Raw genomic sequence first — 20,097 nt, forward strand, 5'->3', positions numbered from 1 at the left:
AACACTTCAGCCAGATGTTATTCCTCCTAAACCTTAGCCCCTTTTCCGTATTAGAAACATTGTCTAGGGTGTCTCAGATCCGCCAAGATGTTATCCTTCTCAAACAGGAAATTATTGTGTGTAAATATGACAACAACAGTTTTTTTTTCCCCCTCCTCTTTTGCTCTGCTCTTGGTGGTATTGATGCATATTGCGAACGGCGGCGTTAACAATTCCAGTCTACGCTTTGGTGAAACGCAAAATTGCATTTATTATTACTGGCAGTCGAAGCGGTGACTTTACCGTATAAGTCACCGCTATATACCCTCCGATAGCTGTCGGTTTATTATCGGACGGACTATGTGTTTACACTTGCCCGTATAATCTGCTTTCTGTCTCTGGTTTAATTTCCCTTTCGGTCCTTTGGACTGTTGTATAATTTACTTGTCAGTATGAAAAGGACCTCAATGACATTTTGAGATGGTACAAGCGAGAGCAATAGCAAGCCAGTTCGTATTACGCAGACGGATGCTAAAAAAGCAAGAAAAAAAATGAAACATTTAGTTAGATAATGCTATTAACATCTGGGGTTGAAAAGTTCCAGCCAGTGACGCTCACTCAGGGTCTGTAAGCCATTTTGGAGCATTTTGACATTTTCAAGACGCTAAATAATCTCTTAGCTAAAATGGGGTATGGTCAAGTCGAGTATTTGTGAAAACAGCCTGCTTTTGTGGGGTCACCATATATATTTTTAGCGATAAAAACCTGGCATCAGCTGTTGTAATTCTAATGATGCAAATGCATGATGTAAAAAGCATTTTATTATGCATCTAGGGTAAGCAAATTACAGTACTATTAGACTGGACTTGACGTTATAGTTTCCGTTCAATTGGCAAGATAAAAGTCGAACCTCCGAGACTGAACATAATTGAACCATTAGTTTACTTAATGGAAGATTTGGGAGTAAAAACACCATGTGTAACCGACAAGTTCATGTCCTATGAGACCTGACATGGAGAGCCTTGAAATGGAAAGCTTAGAGCACTGAACAGGTGCACAAAGAGTGCATTACGTTACATGAGGGGTACCATGAACCTTTGGTTGACATTCACAGTACATTGTGAAACCCAACAGCAACGTTTTATCACGCTCTCCTTCAGCGGTTTGGAGGTGACTGATGGTGTTTTATAGTGTTATTAGTTTTCACATTCTCGGTCTTCATGGGCTCGTGCATGGGTTTAATGCACTTGAAGGATCTGTTATTTTTTCAGTCCATTTGGTGTGGCCAGGGGTAGTAGTTTTGTTAGTTTAGGCCTGTTATGGAGCTAGTATTTTTTTTTCTGTTCAAATAATACTTAGGTTTTTTGTTTGCTTGCTTGTTTAAAAGTGTTTTTTTTTATTATTATTTCAAAGCTTTTTTCGTAGCTGCCATAATGGAATAAAACATTTTGGCCAGTCAAATAGATTTAGATCTACTTCCAAGTCATTTTGAACATGTACTTGAAAATAAGTTCATGCAAATACGGTACGCTAATTGCTAAAAAAAAACCTTTTTTTTTTCCAGTACTGCACTGATTTAACTTTGAATTATTATCTCTTTACATTTTCAAATGGCGGGTCACGCTGGATTCTCGCCAGACTGGAATTGACATGGACTCCGGTTCACGCCGATATTCACGAAGGGGTGAAAAGTGTTGTCTAGAAAGAAGACTATGAAAAAGGGGCCTGCTCACTCGCTCGTCCACCCGCTCCGCAGGACATGCCTAAGCCCCCAAGAATGCTTCATATTTACTTTCCCTCCTTCCCATTCCTCATCAGCACACACGCTAAGCACAAACACAGACCCCGCCTCCGCCACAACCGGCGTCTTCATCGACCACTCTTCCTTTTACAATTGGAAAAACTTTGCAGTTGATTCGCGCAAGAGCATCTCAATCAGGCAGTATGAAATTTATCGAAAGCGAGTCAATGAGAAAGACATGGAAAACGTGTATGTAAATGAATTCAGAGTCAAATTGAGTAGGTGGGTACGCTCAAGCAAGATGAAGTTTGAAAATGTATAAATTGGTTCTTAAATACTATGAGCACTGTTTGGTCCTAGACAGTCAAAAGGTGTCCCAACAAGAATGCTATATTTATTTTTTTTTACGTCATTTTGGGACAATTTTACAAAAGTCTATCCCTGACTTTGGCTGCCCCATTATAACACATTATTACATTATTATATTTAGTTATCCAAATTACTAATATATGCTCAGAAATATGCTAAAAATACATGTTTTTACTTTTTTAATCCCACAATCCAGACTTGATGTCATCGTATCACATTTTGAATAGCAGTTGTCGTATTTCACCGCACGGTTACCAAATATGTTTTCCAGAAGCAACAAAGCTTATGTTTTGTCTGCTTTGATTTCAGGGTTTTGGAAGTACGTCTGCAGAGCACTGGCTGGGGAACGAATATGTTTACCAGTTGACCAGCCAAAGGCAGTACATTCTCCGTGTTGAACTGACAGACTGGGACGGACACCAGGCCTTCTCGCTATACGACCGCTTTCAAATTGGCAGTGAGAAACAGAACTACAGGTATTGATCATATTACTATGGAGGAAAACGTTTGGTGCAGATTTCGCACCGCTCTCGAATCCAACGTTTGTTCTTAAAATAACAAAATATTTCATCATATTCAATCCAGATTTTTACGCTGTAAGAACCTGGCGACGGACATCGCAAATTTGGATGAATAGGAACTAAAGTGGATTCTCATATTTTGTGTTTTAAAAAGCAAACTGTTTCACTCTCCAGCAAAAATAAAGCCTCATTGTAAAACAAAGTATCCATCGCAACCGCGCAATCTCCTTCAATAGTCGCTTTGTTCTTCGCTTATCTTACAGAGTGCGACATGAACGAAAACAAAAACTGGGAAAACTGATTGACGGATGAAGCGATCATAAGACTTGAACATTTCTAAGGGCGGGAACATTTCCAGTCTATTCAACGGTTTTGATCCCGTTACGCAATCCTGTGGAGAGACCTTTTCGACTAAGGATTGAATCCAACTCAAATGTATCACTGTTGTCTGTGTAAATGTCCTTTGACAGACATATTTGATGGCGTGGGGGTAGAGTATTTCTGTTTACTCTCAGGGGGGTTAGTGATAACAGACCGCAAACTGCGGCAGATGCTTGGGATTCTCAAAAATGGAAAATTGCGGTAAGAAACCCAAACGTTCCAAGAAATCGCTGGCCACAACGAAGAGTTCTGACATCTTCACTTCTCAGGTTTTCACGGTAATGCGTGTTGCGTTAGACAACAAGTCTCTTAAGTTGTGAAAATTGGAAAATGATAGGGATTCTGTGACATATAAATACCCTAACCTCAAGTCTTTGAGTTTTCAGAGAGAAATATCTCTGTGTCTCCCAATTGGAGAAATTTCTCTGTGTACAAGTTTTTTTCCTCATTTTCGACCTCCATATTACGGGGTCGACTTGTAACCGCTCAAAACCATACCATTTTTGTCCACATATCGGTGTTTGAGTAACATTAATTTGAATGCAAATGAGTAAAAATTGTTGCCAACAACGAAGCTGCGTGGATCATGTTTCTGGCAGACTTTGGTCGCCATCTTGAAGGGTTACAAAATCCCAAATGCATGATCACTGGTGCTTACGAGGTACCGTTGACGTTTAGCCAGTGGTGCCTTATATGACGGCAACAGGGCCTTACTATGAATAATAAATAATAAAGCACTGAAAGGGATCACCAAGAATTTAGAGATCCGCGTAGGTTTGCGTCAATGTATTTATCTACGTACTTCTTTTGCGGAGTAAAGCAAAAAAAAAATGGTTCTTCGGGATGTAGCCTCATAGTTTGGAGTCCATTCGCCAATTTCTACAAATATGTTTGTTCCGAAGAAAAATCTTTGCAAGGGGATTTGCTCATTGCTTTTCTAAAACACCGGCCAACAGAAACCAGAAGGAGCTGCCACATTATTCGTTCTGGAACCTCTGTATGTTTGTATGTCATAACTCACTTATGTGCTTATTGCTATTAACAGAAGGGGATAGTCGTGAGTAATCCAGTCTGCTTTATATTTAGTTGAAGATTATTTTTGGTACTGTTTGATACCAATGGCTATGCTGCTGGTAACAAAAGGCAGAGAAATGGCTTCCCAGCGGTTCATGACAACACATTTTAGTGGCATTTAGCAACTTTTCCATGCACAAGAAGCCAGTGCTAGACCCACTGTCGACGAAATAGGTTGAGTTATAAAATTTCTCGTGAATTAACCATCTAGTACTGCGGAAATATATTGATATGTGTTATATATGTGTGTTACTAGAAATTACACTGATTACCGTATTTTCCGCACTATAAGGCGCACCTAAAAGTCTTATTTTTATTTTTTTTTAGAAAAAAAAAAGCTGATGGTGCGCCTTATAATCAGGTGCGCCTTATATATTGATCATTTTGAGATTGGGATTCGTAGATGGGGAATCAACTGATAAAGTAAGCTTTACCTGTTTCGTTCGTGTGTTTAAAGTTGAACAAATTTGGTCATATTGACATTGAGTTATGCTATTGTGGGTTTTGTTATTATTGATATTACTTTGAGTGTTACAATATTGTGATTGAATTAATTGACATTAATTGAGCATGCGCCTTATAATCCGGTATGCCTTATATAAGGAAAAAGTTTTAAAATATGTCATTAGTTAAGGTTGCTGCTCATAATGCGGTGTGCCTTATAGTGCGGAAAATACGGTACTATGTAGACATTTGGCGATAACTATTTTCTTCTCTGGCACGATTTTTTTTACGAGTATTGTGTCTACGGAATATATAGTTCCAGTGGTATTCCTCGGTGGAAGTCACGTTAAAATGCTGAACATTGTCTAAATCAGGGGTGTCCAAACTCGGTCCCTGAAAAGGAAATGAATCTTTGACTGGGGTTCCTGGAAATTACTTGATTAAAAAAAAAAAGAAAATACTGAGCTTACAGGTGAAAGAAATCGTTTGTTTCAACCAAGTTTGATATGAACTTTGTGCAGAGTATCGCTTGGACTCATCTTCTTAAGGTTGCTGCGTGACAGCAATAACCTCTGGTCATAGTAATGGACCACATGTTTGTAGATCTGGGGCCCCATGTCAATCGTGTTCTGCTCTGGTGTAATCTAACACGTTTCTCTCGAGTATATGGAGAAACAAGTCAAAGAATTGCTTTAGACTTATCACCGTCACGACTTTACAGAGAAAAAGTCGGGAGAGGTTTTGATGATTTTAAGGAACATGCGAGAAAATGGCTACACCTCATCTCTGGTGAAGATTAAACGAATACAAACCGAAGTTTTTTTATTCGCCGCTGTTATGTTTCTTTATTTATTTGTAGTAAGCCATTCAGCTGAGTTTGATGATTCTGGCTTTATAATGCGGCGTGATGTCAATCACAATGACCTAGTTTCACTTGGAAATGGTGTCAGGCAAACAATTCGCAGACATCCGATGCCTCGGCTGACCATGTTGTTTTCTTTTGTTGACTGGGGTGTACAGCTTTGATAGCGCTTAATCTGCCGGCGAAAATTCTTTGTTGACACTTGGTAAATACATATATAGATTACACCCAAAAACCTGGTCAGAAGGCCACAACCCAAAGAAGTTTATTTATTTATTCATTTTTTTAATGATCACAGTGACCGCGGTAATTGTGCTGGGGTATTCGCACAAAGTGGACTTAACTTTTATTTTACTTTTTTTATCTCTGACGAGCTGAAAATAAAGGGCGTATGTCCATCTTGTGTACGTATTGTCCATATTCAACGTGTGGTCTTCTGCACTCATCTTTGCTATCGTAGGAATAAAAACAGAACGCAAACATTTTTTCCTGGACTTTTCTACTCCGATCTCACGGTTTTTGGCGAATTCGAGAAAAAAACTAGCACTTTCAGGGTGAAAATGTACTGTAATGAATGCATTGCATTACTCTGATTTATAACGAAAAAATGCTACTATTTTTGGTGTGGAATGCATTACACTATGTTGGAATAAAAATTAATGCATTACAGTAACTTCATTACTTTTGTAAAAAAAAAATATATTTTTTGTGCGAATGCATTACACATTACAATAATTGTATTACTTTTGTAATGCATTAGTCCCGACACTGTCTATCCGCAACGGATTGACAGCTTTACGGTAAATACCGATGAAATGCCTTCCTCTGGTGAAGCATCCATTCAAGCTTGATCCGATCAAATTTGCAGATGAATGAATTATTCACGGGAAAATTTGGCACAAGAACGAAGACGATGTGAACCAGGACTAAGAGATTGTAAACACACGGTCTATCTTGTTCTCTTTGTTTCCTTTTTATTGCTTTGATCTCAACAGGAATACGCAGCCTTGGATACACTTACTTGTACTAAGACTCCATTTTTTTTTTCCAGTCTCCTATATTGTTCCTTATCTTTCTCACTTGAGCTTATGACTTGGCTCCCTTTGACATGATTCTTCTTACAAATTGTGTGCGGCGCAAACGCTGACTGGAAGCAGCAGATAGCAGATGTCTGTTAAGTTGGTAGTTGTTGGTCTGGTAAATATGGCGAACGCCCAGTAAACACAGACGCGTACTATTTAAAGCTGCCTGTCAAAGTGTCATGCTGAAAATCCCTGTTGATGATGTGTCTTGGCAATTTGGGAGTTCAACAGAGATGGCGACGGCTTTGTAAAATAGAAAGTAAAGAGTTAAACGCGTAAGTCTGGTTTTTATCAGAGTAGTAGCAGACGTTATCCTTGACACAACATGTTTTGTTACTTGGAATTAGGTCTTACTGGCCGTTCTATTCGCAAGCGAATTGGTATGCCGTCTCCCAGAATTTAAAACGCCGAAAACACCTCCTGTGACTGCATTGTTTGGATGCTTGCATACAATTCGTAAGCTATTTTTGGAAATCTGGTCAGGAACAAAACAATGCTCCATTCGGAATGATTTGGTATCAAACTACAGGGTCCCCCTATTTATAAAAAGTCTGCATCCTTCCATTGGAACGTTTAAAGAATTGTTGCGATGGCTAACAGTTCTCCCTTTCCAATGTTTTTACAACTCTTCCTTCTCCAGATCAATCTTTCACACAGCTGTATAAATAAAGCAGTCTTTTAAAGCTAAATGACTTTCTTTGCCGAAGGGAGTTTACTGAGCTTACTCCAAATGACTTTTATTTGCACGATGGCCATCGAGTCGGTCAAAAGATTGAACGGAAATTTTCATTTTTAAATTATCGATCGTTCGAAAGGTACGCTACATCTTCTATTGAGGTGGCAACTGATGTCATGAAAATGCATTCTTAGGGTATACTCCCATTTGGCAGTGGCTTTCCACACTTGACATCTCTGTCCGGGCAGTTTTAACTCTGTGATTCTGGTTTGATTCAGCATGTCTTGTTTGGCCACGCTTGGGACCGTATTTTTCAGACTATAAGGCCCACTGGATTATTAGGTGCTGTATAATTGACTACTGTTGTTTTTTTTTTTCCATAAAAAAGGGTGCCCTGGGTTTTAGGGGGCACCTGATAAGGCACAGCTTTAGGAAAGGTCTGAAAATGAGTTTTTGATGCAAACTTGGGTTAGGTTTAAGGGTAGGGTATGGTCATGTCTTTTCATGGATTCTGACTTTCATTGGATTCTCAGCCATGTTTTTTTGGGTCGTGAATATTCTTGTATCAACAATGGACTCCCTGCACGCATCATTTCCACATTTCACTGAAGGCTGCGTACTAACTTCCGGTCACTCCTCTAAAATGACGTCCAATCACCATAAATGACTTATTACCCTACAAACACCGACGTTAAAACCGTTTTTAAGAATGAGTGTACTTTTCCTTCAGATGGCAAAACAACCCAGAAGCTTGTACTCATTTTCCACCAGAAAAAGACATTGCGAACTGCCATGCATCAAGTCAATAGCGCAAGCTCTGATGAATGCAACAAAAAGTCATTTTCTTAATTTCAACATCTGCTTCCGTTGCCCTTCTAAGTTGTCATTTTATATCCAGTCAATCTCACTCATGTTGTTACAGGTGTTCTATATAAGCTCATACCCAATAAAAAAAATGCCTCTCGGGAGACATCTCCAGCAGCATGTTGTGTCTTTATTGCCTTCCGTCACTCACACTCCTCTTCCCTCTTCCTCACCCTGATGTGTCTTGGTGTTCTACCTCCCTCCTGATGTCTTTCAGGCTGTTCCTGAAAAGCCACAGTGGGACGGCAGGCAGACAGAGCAGTCTGGTGATCCACGGAGCAGACTTCAGCACCAAGGACATGGACAATGACAACTGCATGTGCAAGTGCGCCCTCATGTTCACTGGCGGTGAGTGCGCTTCCGCATGCCGACGTTTGAACTTTATGTAAAATGGGACACGCTTGTTGCGTTAATCTGTTTAGTTGGAGGCCCTAATACATCACAACCACAACTATGACAGTATCCGTGTCCACGTCCTAAAATAAGTTCACAACTATTCAAAAGAAAGTGTGATTAATAATAACAATTTGTAAGGCACTTTACGATAATATGTGTCATAACTGTACACAACACATACAGTACCAATCAAAAGATTGGAAACACCTTGCAATTCAGTCCTATTTTATTATTTTGGAATTCCCTGAATTGTAGATTAATACTTCAATATTTTGAATAATATTGATGGAATTATTTTGAGAGGCGGCGCAGCGGACTATTCAAGATTCAAGAGTTTTATTGTCATATGCATATTCACAATTAAATTCTTTATCTGTTCACTTCCCCGAGCAGACTACATTCCATAATCGAGCAAATAATAAGGTAGGCAATAAAACAAAAACATAGAGCAATGAGGGCAGTAATTATGAACAACTAATAAATGAATATACTTACATTCTGAGCATATTATGAAAAAAAAATGATTGGGAGAAACTGTATACATATACAAACTATTATGTATTTAGCAGCTTTCCTGCATTGTGCAGGGTTGTAAGAGTAGTTAGCACGTCTGCCTCACAGTGCAGAGTACCGAGTTCGATCCCAGCTCACTCCGGCCTCCCTTTGTGGAGTTGGCATGTTCTCCCCATGCCTGGGTGGGTTCTATACAGGCACTTTGGCATCCTCTACATTTCAAATAGATTCATGGTAGGTATAGTCGACATTATAATTTGTCATTAGTTGTGATTGGCTGCGTGAATGGTTGTAACCTACAAATGGCGGGCAGGCAACCGGCTCAAGGTGAGAGAAAAATCAAAACACGTGAAATGATGGTGTTTCCAACCTTTTGACTGGCGTTGATGGACAACTTTACGTCTTAAATATCTGGCCACCAAAAAAACAACAACGAAAATCAAAGCTGTGAGTCATGTGTTTGGCTTCATAAGGCGGCCGCAATGTCCATACTCCATTTGTTCATGTGTGAGCGTAACCCATACAATAGGCTAATGTTGCAGTATATACTGCGATACCTTTCCGCACCTATTAAACCACATCCTGCACCCCCCCTCCCGCTTGCATTGTGGTTGGAAAACGAGCGCAACATAAAAATGCTCATGCACCACACCAAATGTCAGCGTGATTTCGAATGGCGCCAATGCCTCCAAAGTGAAACCTTAATACTTTCGCTGCTCTTTTCTGACAACTAATCAAGCATTTCAAAAAGCTTTCCTGTCGACATTGCCGCATGTCACTGTGAGTACGTTACAATAAAAACATAGGCAGCTGTGTACTTACAAGAACTACCAAGTACACTAATATATATATATATATATATATATATATATATATATATATATATATATATGGATGATGCTTCACTTTTTCTAACCGTAAACCTTATTTTAGCATTAAAAAGTTCACTAACTAAATACATTTTTGTGCGCAATTAATGCAATTAAAAACACATTTTGACTTTTTTTTTTTAATGTAGACAGCATTATGTGCTCAATTTTCAGGTAATACCAATTTAACTGTTTTCAGGTTTTGGTCATGTGATATTCCCAAGCTGAGCCACGATTGGTTGATTTCTAAAATGTTGATCTCAGGGTTGAAATTCAACACTTAAAATGTAGCAAGCATAAAAGAACAATTTATGACTTAGGAAAGACACTTTTCAGTCACAAGCCAAGCAAGCATTTTTTCCCGCCAAATCTTTGTCTACTCAGCACAACTGATCCCACACTACTTAAACGTTCGCAAGAAACATGGCTCACCTATCAGACTTTTTGCAAACATCCTCAAAGTAATGTTTTAGCTTGAACACATTGCTACGAACTCCTCTGAGCAATGAGCTCATCATCTCACATAAAATTTTATTGACTCTTTGCCGGACATTTTCATTAATTTCTCACGAAACATGACATGGTTATTGGCAAGAGAACTTTGTTCGTATGACTTTCCTCCCCAAGCCAGCGCTAGGAAATTCTACAGTTGTCAGCTACGTTTTGAATGTTGCAAGGGCGGCGAATGCCCAGTGATGGCTGACAAGCCTTGCGAAATGTCACAGGCCAAAGTGGCGTTGGGGTCTGACACAGATGGGAGCGTGTGACACATGCCATGCCTCGCATATGTTCTATATCGGACTCTATCAGCAAGAGAGCGTTCGCGAGACACGGATAGACGTCAACGATGAGTTGCTGATTTATAAACAGATATTTCAAAATCATCTCTTAGGATATCGGATTCATGTAATTGAAACGCTATTAAAAGCAAAAGATGATGAATTGGGTCACCTTGAGAGTGGGATAAGATTTTCCCACGCCATCACTTGCCAGTGATTCCTGGCGCTCGTATACTGGTGCTTTAAATAGAGCGAGGTAGCTAGGTACTGCTCTGATCATGACCTCAATGGCAGGAACGCATTCAACAGATATTGTCCTTGCTGTGTGCGTTATCAATATTTGGAAAATACTGGGCCGAGAATCACCAACAACAGCATTATTGATTAAAAAAGTGAAATTACAATATATATATTACAGTGTATTGTGAAGACGTGTACATACTACTGACAGAGAATAAATATATGCGTGGTATGTAACACTGCCATCCAATGGTCAGAGTACGTCACTTTTTTAAAATTTGTTTTTTTGTTTTATTGCCTACCTTATTATTTGCTCGATTATGGAATGTAGTCTGCTCTGGGAAGTGAACAGAATAAGGATTCATTGTGTGGTATTACTATGCATATGAGAATAAAACTTGATTCTTGAACCTACAGGGCACAATCGGCTTAACCCTTTACTGGGCACAGCGGCCGCTTTATGACGTTTTATTGCCTTCCTTATTATTTACTCGATTATGAAACGTAGTCTGCTCAGGGAAGTAAAAGATGAGAAGAGTTCATCGACAATTATTTTCATAGTCGCTTGATGACCTGTAATTGTCTAAATGCTCAAAGCCTAGCATTAAGTCTTATATGAAAGCAGACTGATTATCGTTGCGCTAAATAGAGCGGAACGATTTGTTGTTTTCTGTTTGAAATTACAACCTAATAAAAACAGTGACTTATCCAATCAGCAGCATGCAATTGTAGACAGGTCACATTAAATATCTCTGAACAGGTTTAAAAATAAAGTCACATCCACCCGAAAGTCATTTCTTTTACGGCTGTTTGGCAATGCTAGGCGCTAAGCTAGCTTTCTAGCAAGTGTCACTTCCAACAAAGCTGAAATTTAAAAAAACCTTGTGCAGGATTTTGTCCACTTCCCAGACCTTTCTATCAAAGGCGGGTCACTTCAAAAGGAAAGCACTGAAAGGGAGCTGAAATTTCACCCAAATGTTGGCAACGTATCAACATTCAAAATGCGCTGTCCCTTGGCTACAATACTGCCAGAATGACGTGGAAGAAATTGAGCAATGGTGTTCAAAATGTTCAACATTACGGCTAGTTAAAATAATCGCTAAATGCATCTCAAATTTGAACCACTCAAAACGTTTTGGAGTGCCTGGTTCAAGGGCACCTTAACAGTTGCCAGGAAAAACACTAGCATCTCATTAACAGCTTGTTGCTATTCAAGCAAGACTTGAACCGTTGACCTTCTGGCTCCAAGCCTTCCAGATGAGATGTTAAATGGGATTTTCTGTTTATTCTAATTCATCGCCAAAAATCATACAAATCTGGATCGTTACCCACCGGATAATGACATCACTGATACTTGTCCAGTATACACACAGCAAATTTGGATCAGGTTGTTTGTGATTTTTTTTTTCCTGTTCTCATCGCTGATTTATTTTCTACAAAGCATAGGTCACAGTTTGACACAAATCTATAAGACAAAACACATTTTTTTGCCATCTATCTACATTTTGAAATGCATGACAAAATCCAGGAGATGTCCATGTAATCTACAACATATGTGGATTCCTAATGAAAGGCATCATGGGAGTTCCTGTAATATCAATTTATCTAGGTTCATACTTAACTAAAACGGAGAGGATCATAAATCGTGGGGTTCAGGTTTGACTATGATGTCTCCAGCTAGTTCCCTTTCGAGTGGCAAATATGGATGTGTATGCTCCAGTTAAAGAACATGTATCGTTGCTCCATTTAGCACATTTATTAACTGTGATCTTTCGTCACATACACACAATCACAAATGTGCTGGAATGAGCGTTATAAGCAACTTTATCAAACTACGTCACGGACTGAACGATGTCGCGGACGAGGAAACAAAAAAACTACGGTGGGTCATTCACGTTAAACTAGTGGTGCGTTCACGAAGTGCTCACAGCATGGGAATCTACAACATCGCACACAAACAGCACATCGAACGAAAGTACAAACATACAAACAATGTGGGCTTTCTAACATTAACAACTATTATGATCATTAAGTAGCACGCAAAAAATAGAACCAGATTCAAAGGACTTTCTTGTGTTCTCTTTTTAGGTTGGTGGTTCGATGCGTGCGGGCCGTCCAACCTTAACGGCATGTACTTTGTGCAAGGACAGCACGTGGGGAAGGTAAACGGTATCAAGTGGCACTACTTTAAGGGCCCCAGCTACTCACTCCGAGCCACCGCCATGATGATCCGACCTCTGGACTTCTCCTAGCCGTTAAACCGCCAAATGTTGGCGATCTGGCACATCGGCGAGACGCTTCCAGTTTTGTCCTCGTCTCATTTCGGCGGCCGTGCTTCGTAACCTTTTCCTGCGCGATGAACTGAGGATTAGCCATGGGGAAGAAAACAAAAGGGAGGCATGATTTATGCTCTGATTAGATAAACACACTTGGAATTATTTAAGGACACGATGAGTCAAGTGTTTATCCCATACTGGGAATGTGCGCACGTTTTCAAAAGACAAAAATTAAAACTGTGCATTTTCTTTCCGTTTGTAAGAATGAGGACATGGAGCGCTAGGCGGCAGAGCAACGAGGACTCACAAACTGCAGGACAGAATTGATATTTTTATGCTCTGAGGACACAACTCACAAATATTTGTCTTTTTGTATTAATTTGTTGCTCACAGAAAAGTGCTTTTGTTGTTATTGTGTTTTTAAGTATTCATCTCGTATGCAAATGTATGCAAATATCCACCATCACATGAATGTCCGTTACTGTACATTGTAGTATAAATTTAGCAGTTCATTAGGGATGAGAAGCAGAGATGGGTAACTTTATTTTTATTTTTTTGCTGGGTCGCCATTTGTTATTCATCATAGCCCCGCCCCCTTTCCGTCATCGTTGGTCCATCATTTTTTCAAGCCAGACAAAATTGTAATCATCGGTCTGTCAGTTTGTCTGTGTATTTTTGCTCAACCTCCCGCCACCACTAGAGGGCAACATTTTACTTTTTTTTTTCCTGGTGTGTCATTCGTCAGGCGCTGGTCCACTTCTGTCTGCACTCATGACACACTGCATTCATACTACTTTTTTTTTCTGTTTTGTACTTAAAGTTAACACCATGTCTGTAGTTCTACAGTTACACTGTAATTGAAACATAACACAGTACTATAAGTGTAACACGAAAACAAAGCCAGCGTGGTCAACAATTCCTGGACGGTTTTCATTCAAATTTGTCCAAATTTGTTTCCATTTCCTCTGTCACATACACTACAATTAAAACAAAGTATTGCTGAGGTTGAATTTTATTAATTAATTAGGGCATTAATATACTTCTATCTTGCATTTCTTGTCCGAGCCAATCAGAGGAAAAAAATGCAAATTTGAGACCGAGAATTAGGAAAAATCAAGTGATTTTGAAACATGAACCCAAATGAAGTCGGAGGACACCCAATATTCGCTAAAAGAAATGTTCTGTTTATTTGATACATGCAGTCACAATGAACTAACTGCCTCTGCTAATGATGTTTTTGACAAAACCGTTAGAAAACGTTCAAATATTATGATGATGCATATCCATTGGTACTGGGACATAAAGAATGTTGTTCACTGTTGAAAAAAAAACTATAAAGGCTTATATTAAGCTAGTTGCCATGTTTGCAAATTTTACATGGTCATGACATCTGTCTTGTATTATCTGAATATCAACTCTGAGATAAAACAAACTTTTTTTTTTTTTCTTTCTCAAATATGACACTTCATCTGAATTCACCGTTTCTGTTTTCTGTTAATGCTGCTGGGGTTAGATATGAGACATGTAAATTCATTGTTCCAGCAAATTATTCATTTCAAAACATTTACCTTACGACAACAGAATGTGTTGGGAGGATTTGTGATGGAGGGAGCATTTAAAAAGAGGGAAATTTCATTTGGTGTATCTGGAACTTGTAAAACTACCACTGACTTGTTCAAACATAATTTGGATCATTGAATGTGTTTGTAAATAAATCAGCTTTCCAGAGGAAAGCCGTTTTTTTCCCCCCGTCGGATTAACGAAATGAAAATAACGCAAGAGAAGTAAGTCACTGATATCTCTGCTTTTACCTCATTAAACTGTAGATTTTCTGATTTATTTAAACATCTTTTGTAACATGCGGTCAGTGTTGTGTTCCTACCAAATAAAATGTGATGCACTCAAGAAAATCATTGCTTGGATTTGAATTTCTCGTACGACTTCAACTGATGATGTTCTTAAAGTTTCTGTCTGTGTGCTTTCACTCACATACGCTGTAAAAATCACCCTTAAATGGTATTAGGTATTGAAAATGGAAGCGCTGCTTACCAGAGAAGGAAAAATCTAACCTGTAAGGTAAAAAACATGCCACTGTTTTGCATTCGTCACAGGTGGTTCTACTGAACAGGTGATCTTAATGAGCTCATTGGACTGCTGCTTGAGCACAAGCATCTGTGGCTGAAGCCAAACTGTGGCAGGGATTTTAGATTCTGGACCTGGGTGCTTACAGGATGTGGGCATTAATGCAGCATTTTGTGAAACATGAAATACCGTATTTTACGCACTATAAGGCGCACCTAAAAGCCTTATTTTTTTTTAAAAAGCTGATAGTGCGCCTTATAATACGGTGCGCCTTATATATGGATCAATATTGAGATTGGGATTTGTAGATGGGGAATGAAGTGATAAAGTAAGCTTTACCTGTTTCTTTTGTGTGTTTACACTTGAACAAGGTTGCTCTTATTGACATTGAGGTATTATGCTAGAGAGTTTAGAATTATAATTTGAGTTATTATTGTTACTACTTTGATTATTACTATACTGTGATTGACAAGGTTTTGAAATATGTCATTAATTCAGGGTGCGCCTCATAATCCGGTGCACCTTATAGTGTGGAAAATACGGTACATACGATTAAACCATTAAACCACAAGATATGCTAAAATATGCAAAAACTATTATATATATAAGAACTTAGGAATTTACTATCCTGATAAGAAAAGCCTGTTTTTTTTTATTTTTGTGTTTTGTTGTTTTTTTTTTACCCAGTCAAACCAGCATGCGCAAAGCTAGCTTCCTCGTTCCACCCATAGTGGAATTTCAAATGTTTCAAGTGCATGATGGTGCCAATGACAGATTGGCAAAGTGGCAAAAAATGCAGTCACGACCTGTAGTGCCTCTTCATAGTTGAGATTCCAGGGCCTAATCAAAGGTTAAACAAATTACCGCAGCCCGCTTACTACTACGTTCCCGTCAGCACCAGTGCTGACCCGACACCTTTGGCGGAATGTGTTCAATAGTGGCCGAGGCGGTGAAGTGTGAAGAGCCTCTATACAAGTTAGCAAACAAGCATTTGGCCTTTGTTGGTGTCATGAGATGCTGCTTCTAACTTTCCTCTCCATATGTGCGCCCAAGCCATTTGCAGCCTCGCCGCATTTCTGTAAATGGATCATTTCCTCTTACGTGAAGAAACTCTGACGCAATTGTACTTATTGGGGAAAAAAATAGCCTGAGCGTAATGCAGGTGTTCAGTATTGGAACTTAACCAAAGTTAAGAAAGCTTCATTTATTTATTTCCTTTATTGTGGACACTTTGGGAAATTCCACCCAATGGTGAGATCACATGCATACTTTATGCTAGCTAGCATGTTATCCGCAGTCGCAATGAACAACCTAATTTTGGTTATATTATCATGAACGGCACGCAAAGAAAGCACAACTTACAGACACTCACATTTCACAGGGAGACACAACGTCTTTGACAATGGCAAGCCGCACCGTCTTCCTCACTACAAAATGTAATATCAACTGCGGCCAGAGGTGGCACCAAAAAGCAAAGATCAAGCCAAACGAAGCGCAAATTAATGAACTGTTAAAGGATGGACTAAATCAGTTCCAAAACATCATTATTTCAGTTGCAGCCCGTGCGGCCCAGCGCCGGTTGATCTACGGATCGGTACCGGGCCGAGGACCGGCGGTTGGGGACCTCTGACGCATTATTCACACTCGCAGTGAAGCTCAAGTGATAAATTCTCATCTCAGATGGGTAGCTAGCCATGAACCTCTTGGTAAAACATGAATGTTCTTAAACTCTTACATGCATCTGTATTTTCCTTACGAAGCTTGATTCGTTATTGTTTTCCGACAAAACACTGACTTCTTTGGATTGTCCGCAAACCGATCGGCAATAAACGTTGAACCGACGAAGACCTTTGTCTGCCTATAAATAAGCATCCTCGCCAGGAAAAGCTGTGGACTCGTGCCATGGTACGCGGTTTAAATGTTAGATATACTTGGAACTAACGACTTGAGTCAACCGGGCCAAAATTTGTCGAATACTTTGATATATGACATAACGCTTAGGAGTTAACGGAATTCCCATCGGCCCGGCCTCCATTTTGCCATTCGTGATCATTAGCGACAGCGCCTCAGCGCAAAACAAATATTACTCCAAGGGACCCTCTGTCGTTGGTTTTCTGACGTGAACACGAGTCCATGTGTGCTGAAGCCATTAAGCAGTTATCAGTGACACGGCGAAGGATTTCCAACATTAAACAGCACTATTCATAGCTTCTACAACTGTAAACACTTGCCACTCTAAAAAGCTTTTGTTTGATCAAATCCCTTCCTCTTCGGCTTCCACCCTCTCCATAGTGTAAAACACAGCCGCCGAGGCTGTCATATAAATCTAAACGAGAAACTTTTAACTTTCTCCCCGTGTCTAATGAGTCCATCTGGTTTGGGGTAATGCTCTCTGTCCCCTTGTTGGAATCTTAACTGATGACTTTGACCTTCGCAGCCTCTCGGTTGCTCCTCTCTGATCCATATTTTGGACTTGATTTCATTCGTCCCACATCCTAATCCTCCTTTCCGAGGGCTAAACAATAACATATCACTTCTTCTTAAGTGCATAATACGGAGGTTTACTTTTGCTGGCTGAGGTCGGCTTTGGGGAAATTACAAGGTGACGTGAAGCCGTGCTGTGTCGAATTAGAACGTTTGTTTTGTTTAGCGCTGTCAAGAGATCAAATAAATGAGAGATGAATTCATTTTTATTTCAATGCCGTATTTTCCGCACTATATGGCGCACCTAAAAGCCTTATTTTTAAAAAAGCTGATGGTGCGCCTTATAATCAGGTGCGCCTTATATATGGATCAGTTTTGAGATTGTGATTCGTAGATGGGGTATGAAGTGATAAAGTAATTTTTAACTGTTTCTTTTGTGTGTTTAGAGTTGAACAAGTTTGGTTATATTGACATTGAGTTATTATTTGAGTTATTATTGTTTTTACTTTGAGTATTACTATTTTGTGATTGAAAAAGTTTTAAAACGTGTCATTAATTGAGGGTGCGCTTTATATATGGAAAAAAAGTTTTAGAATATGTCATTAATTGAGGGTGCGCCTTATAATCCGGTGCGCCTTATAGTGCGGAAAATACTGTAATTTTTTTATTTACCTCATTTTAAGACTTAAAAGACCAAACCAGAGTATGTTTTTATTGATTTCAAAACATTGTATTATTATGGTGGATCAAAATAATAAGCGTCAACAAAGAAGTTATTTTCTTAGACAGATTTTAAAAGATGCATTTGTACCCATTTACCTTCTGCTGTTTTTGAGACTAGTCCCAAGTAATGGTTGAAATCTCAACTTTTGGCCATAAGCAGGAATGGTACAGTTTTCCTATTTTGATTGCCAAATAATCGGAAAATAACATAAAAAAAAAAATATTGTCCATCCCGCTCTTCATGGACTTGCTTACGTCTGGCAAAGAGCTTTTTTATGACTCTGTAAGTTAGCCTCTTTGTTGCTATCGATAGCTGTGGCTGCAGTTACAGCTAAATGCTTTGCATTGATGTTGTAGGCTAAACCTGAGCTGCTTCTGCTGCTTCTCCACCTCAATCAAAAGTGCCATCAGGGCATTTAGTGTTTATTTCGGTCACGGACGAGAATTTTTGTCATAAATCACTCGTCATAAAATACTTGTGTGCCAGTGATAAGAATTCTTATCAACTATGTTGTTTTTTTGGGGGATAAATGACAATCGTAGCCTTAATATTACGCAAGTGCCACTGCATTAAATACTTTCTACAGCAAGGAAAAATGTAAAGAAATACTTATGTCCTTTCATCGACAGTGCTTCCTTTGGCAAAATGAAAGTAATTGTGATGAACAAGGTGTCAGAGGTGCACACACAAGGGATGCTAACCGATTCACTCCAGGACAATTAATACATGCTTCAGCAACAGCGCTTGCCAAACAAAACAATCTGGAAACTAGCAACACAAACTAAACAAAGCAGTGACAGGAGTACAGATGTTGACATGCCCTAAGGAAGACAGGTGCATTTTGTCCACAATTGAACTTCCTCAGACCACCCAGTCCATTTGACCTAAATCCCCCTAGCAGCACTATACTGCTTGCTTGTATACCCAAACAGAAGAAGAAGAAAAAAAAGTATTTTTTATATACATAGGTGCTGTATGTTTTAGAACTGAAGTTGAATTGGAATGGAGTATGATAAACAGCAAATTTGGTTTTCAGGTGAAATTTCCGGTGGATCTTCCGCTAAGGAACCATAACATAATGTCAAATTAAGTTCACATTCAAAACTTGTAGCGCATTTAGGTTCATGGTAAAATTTCACCCAAAATCCATCTCTCGAACTACTTTTCAGTGCACGGTGAGAGCGAGAGAAACAAAACTGATCTCATAATGACACTATAGTGCCCTCTGCTGGAAAAATGTTAAACTCACAATATACATGCTCTGCAAAAGTGTCTGAAATCATGTGAGATGGGTTTAAATAATTAGCCAGTTTCAACAAATGGACAAAAATGATGTTTAATACGAATATGAAATGTAAAAAAGACATAAAAACTTTATATATATATATATATATATATATATATATGTATATATATATATATATATATATATATATATATATATATATATATATATATATATATATATATATATATATATATATATATATATATATATATATATATATATATATATATATATATATATATATATATATATATATATATATATATATATATGTATGTATTGTGGAATTTTCAAGGCATACATATAAATGCACGGAATAGTACATACAATGCAACTTTTCATTACTGCCTGGTGAGTCACTCATCCTCTGCATGACAGACCGCCAACAGCTGCAACAGTGCATTCGCCTGTGCCAATATCTATTTATAACACGCCGTCTCCTTGACGAACAAGAATTAGAAATCCACCTACATATTTTCATGAAATGGGCACATACCCTAAAATCGAATAATT

General features: G+C 38.8%; 1 protein-coding gene across 1 annotated transcript in view; it reads left to right on the forward strand.

Annotated features, from left to right (window-relative positions):
- The window catches only part of angpt1 (angiopoietin 1), a 38,002-nt gene extending 23,026 nt beyond the window's left edge, over positions 1-14,976 (forward strand). The window contains exons 7-9 of the mRNA XM_088405683.1: positions 2,399-2,565; positions 8,211-8,341; positions 12,879-14,976. Coding sequence (XP_088261809.1) covers positions 2,399-2,565; positions 8,211-8,341; positions 12,879-13,042 — 462 coding nt within the window. The 3' untranslated portion in view covers positions 13,043-14,976. The remainder of the gene's footprint in view (positions 1-2,398; positions 2,566-8,210; positions 8,342-12,878) is intronic.
- Positions 14,977-20,097: the final 5,121 nt, after the last annotated feature.

This window comes from Hippichthys cyanospilos, chromosome 21 (assembly GCF_059441005.1).
Source record: "Hippichthys cyanospilos isolate Australia breed blue-spotted pipefish chromosome 21, RoL_Hcya_1.0, whole genome shotgun sequence".
In the NCBI taxonomy this organism is placed as follows: Eukaryota; Metazoa; Chordata; class Actinopteri; order Syngnathiformes; family Syngnathidae; genus Hippichthys; species Hippichthys cyanospilos.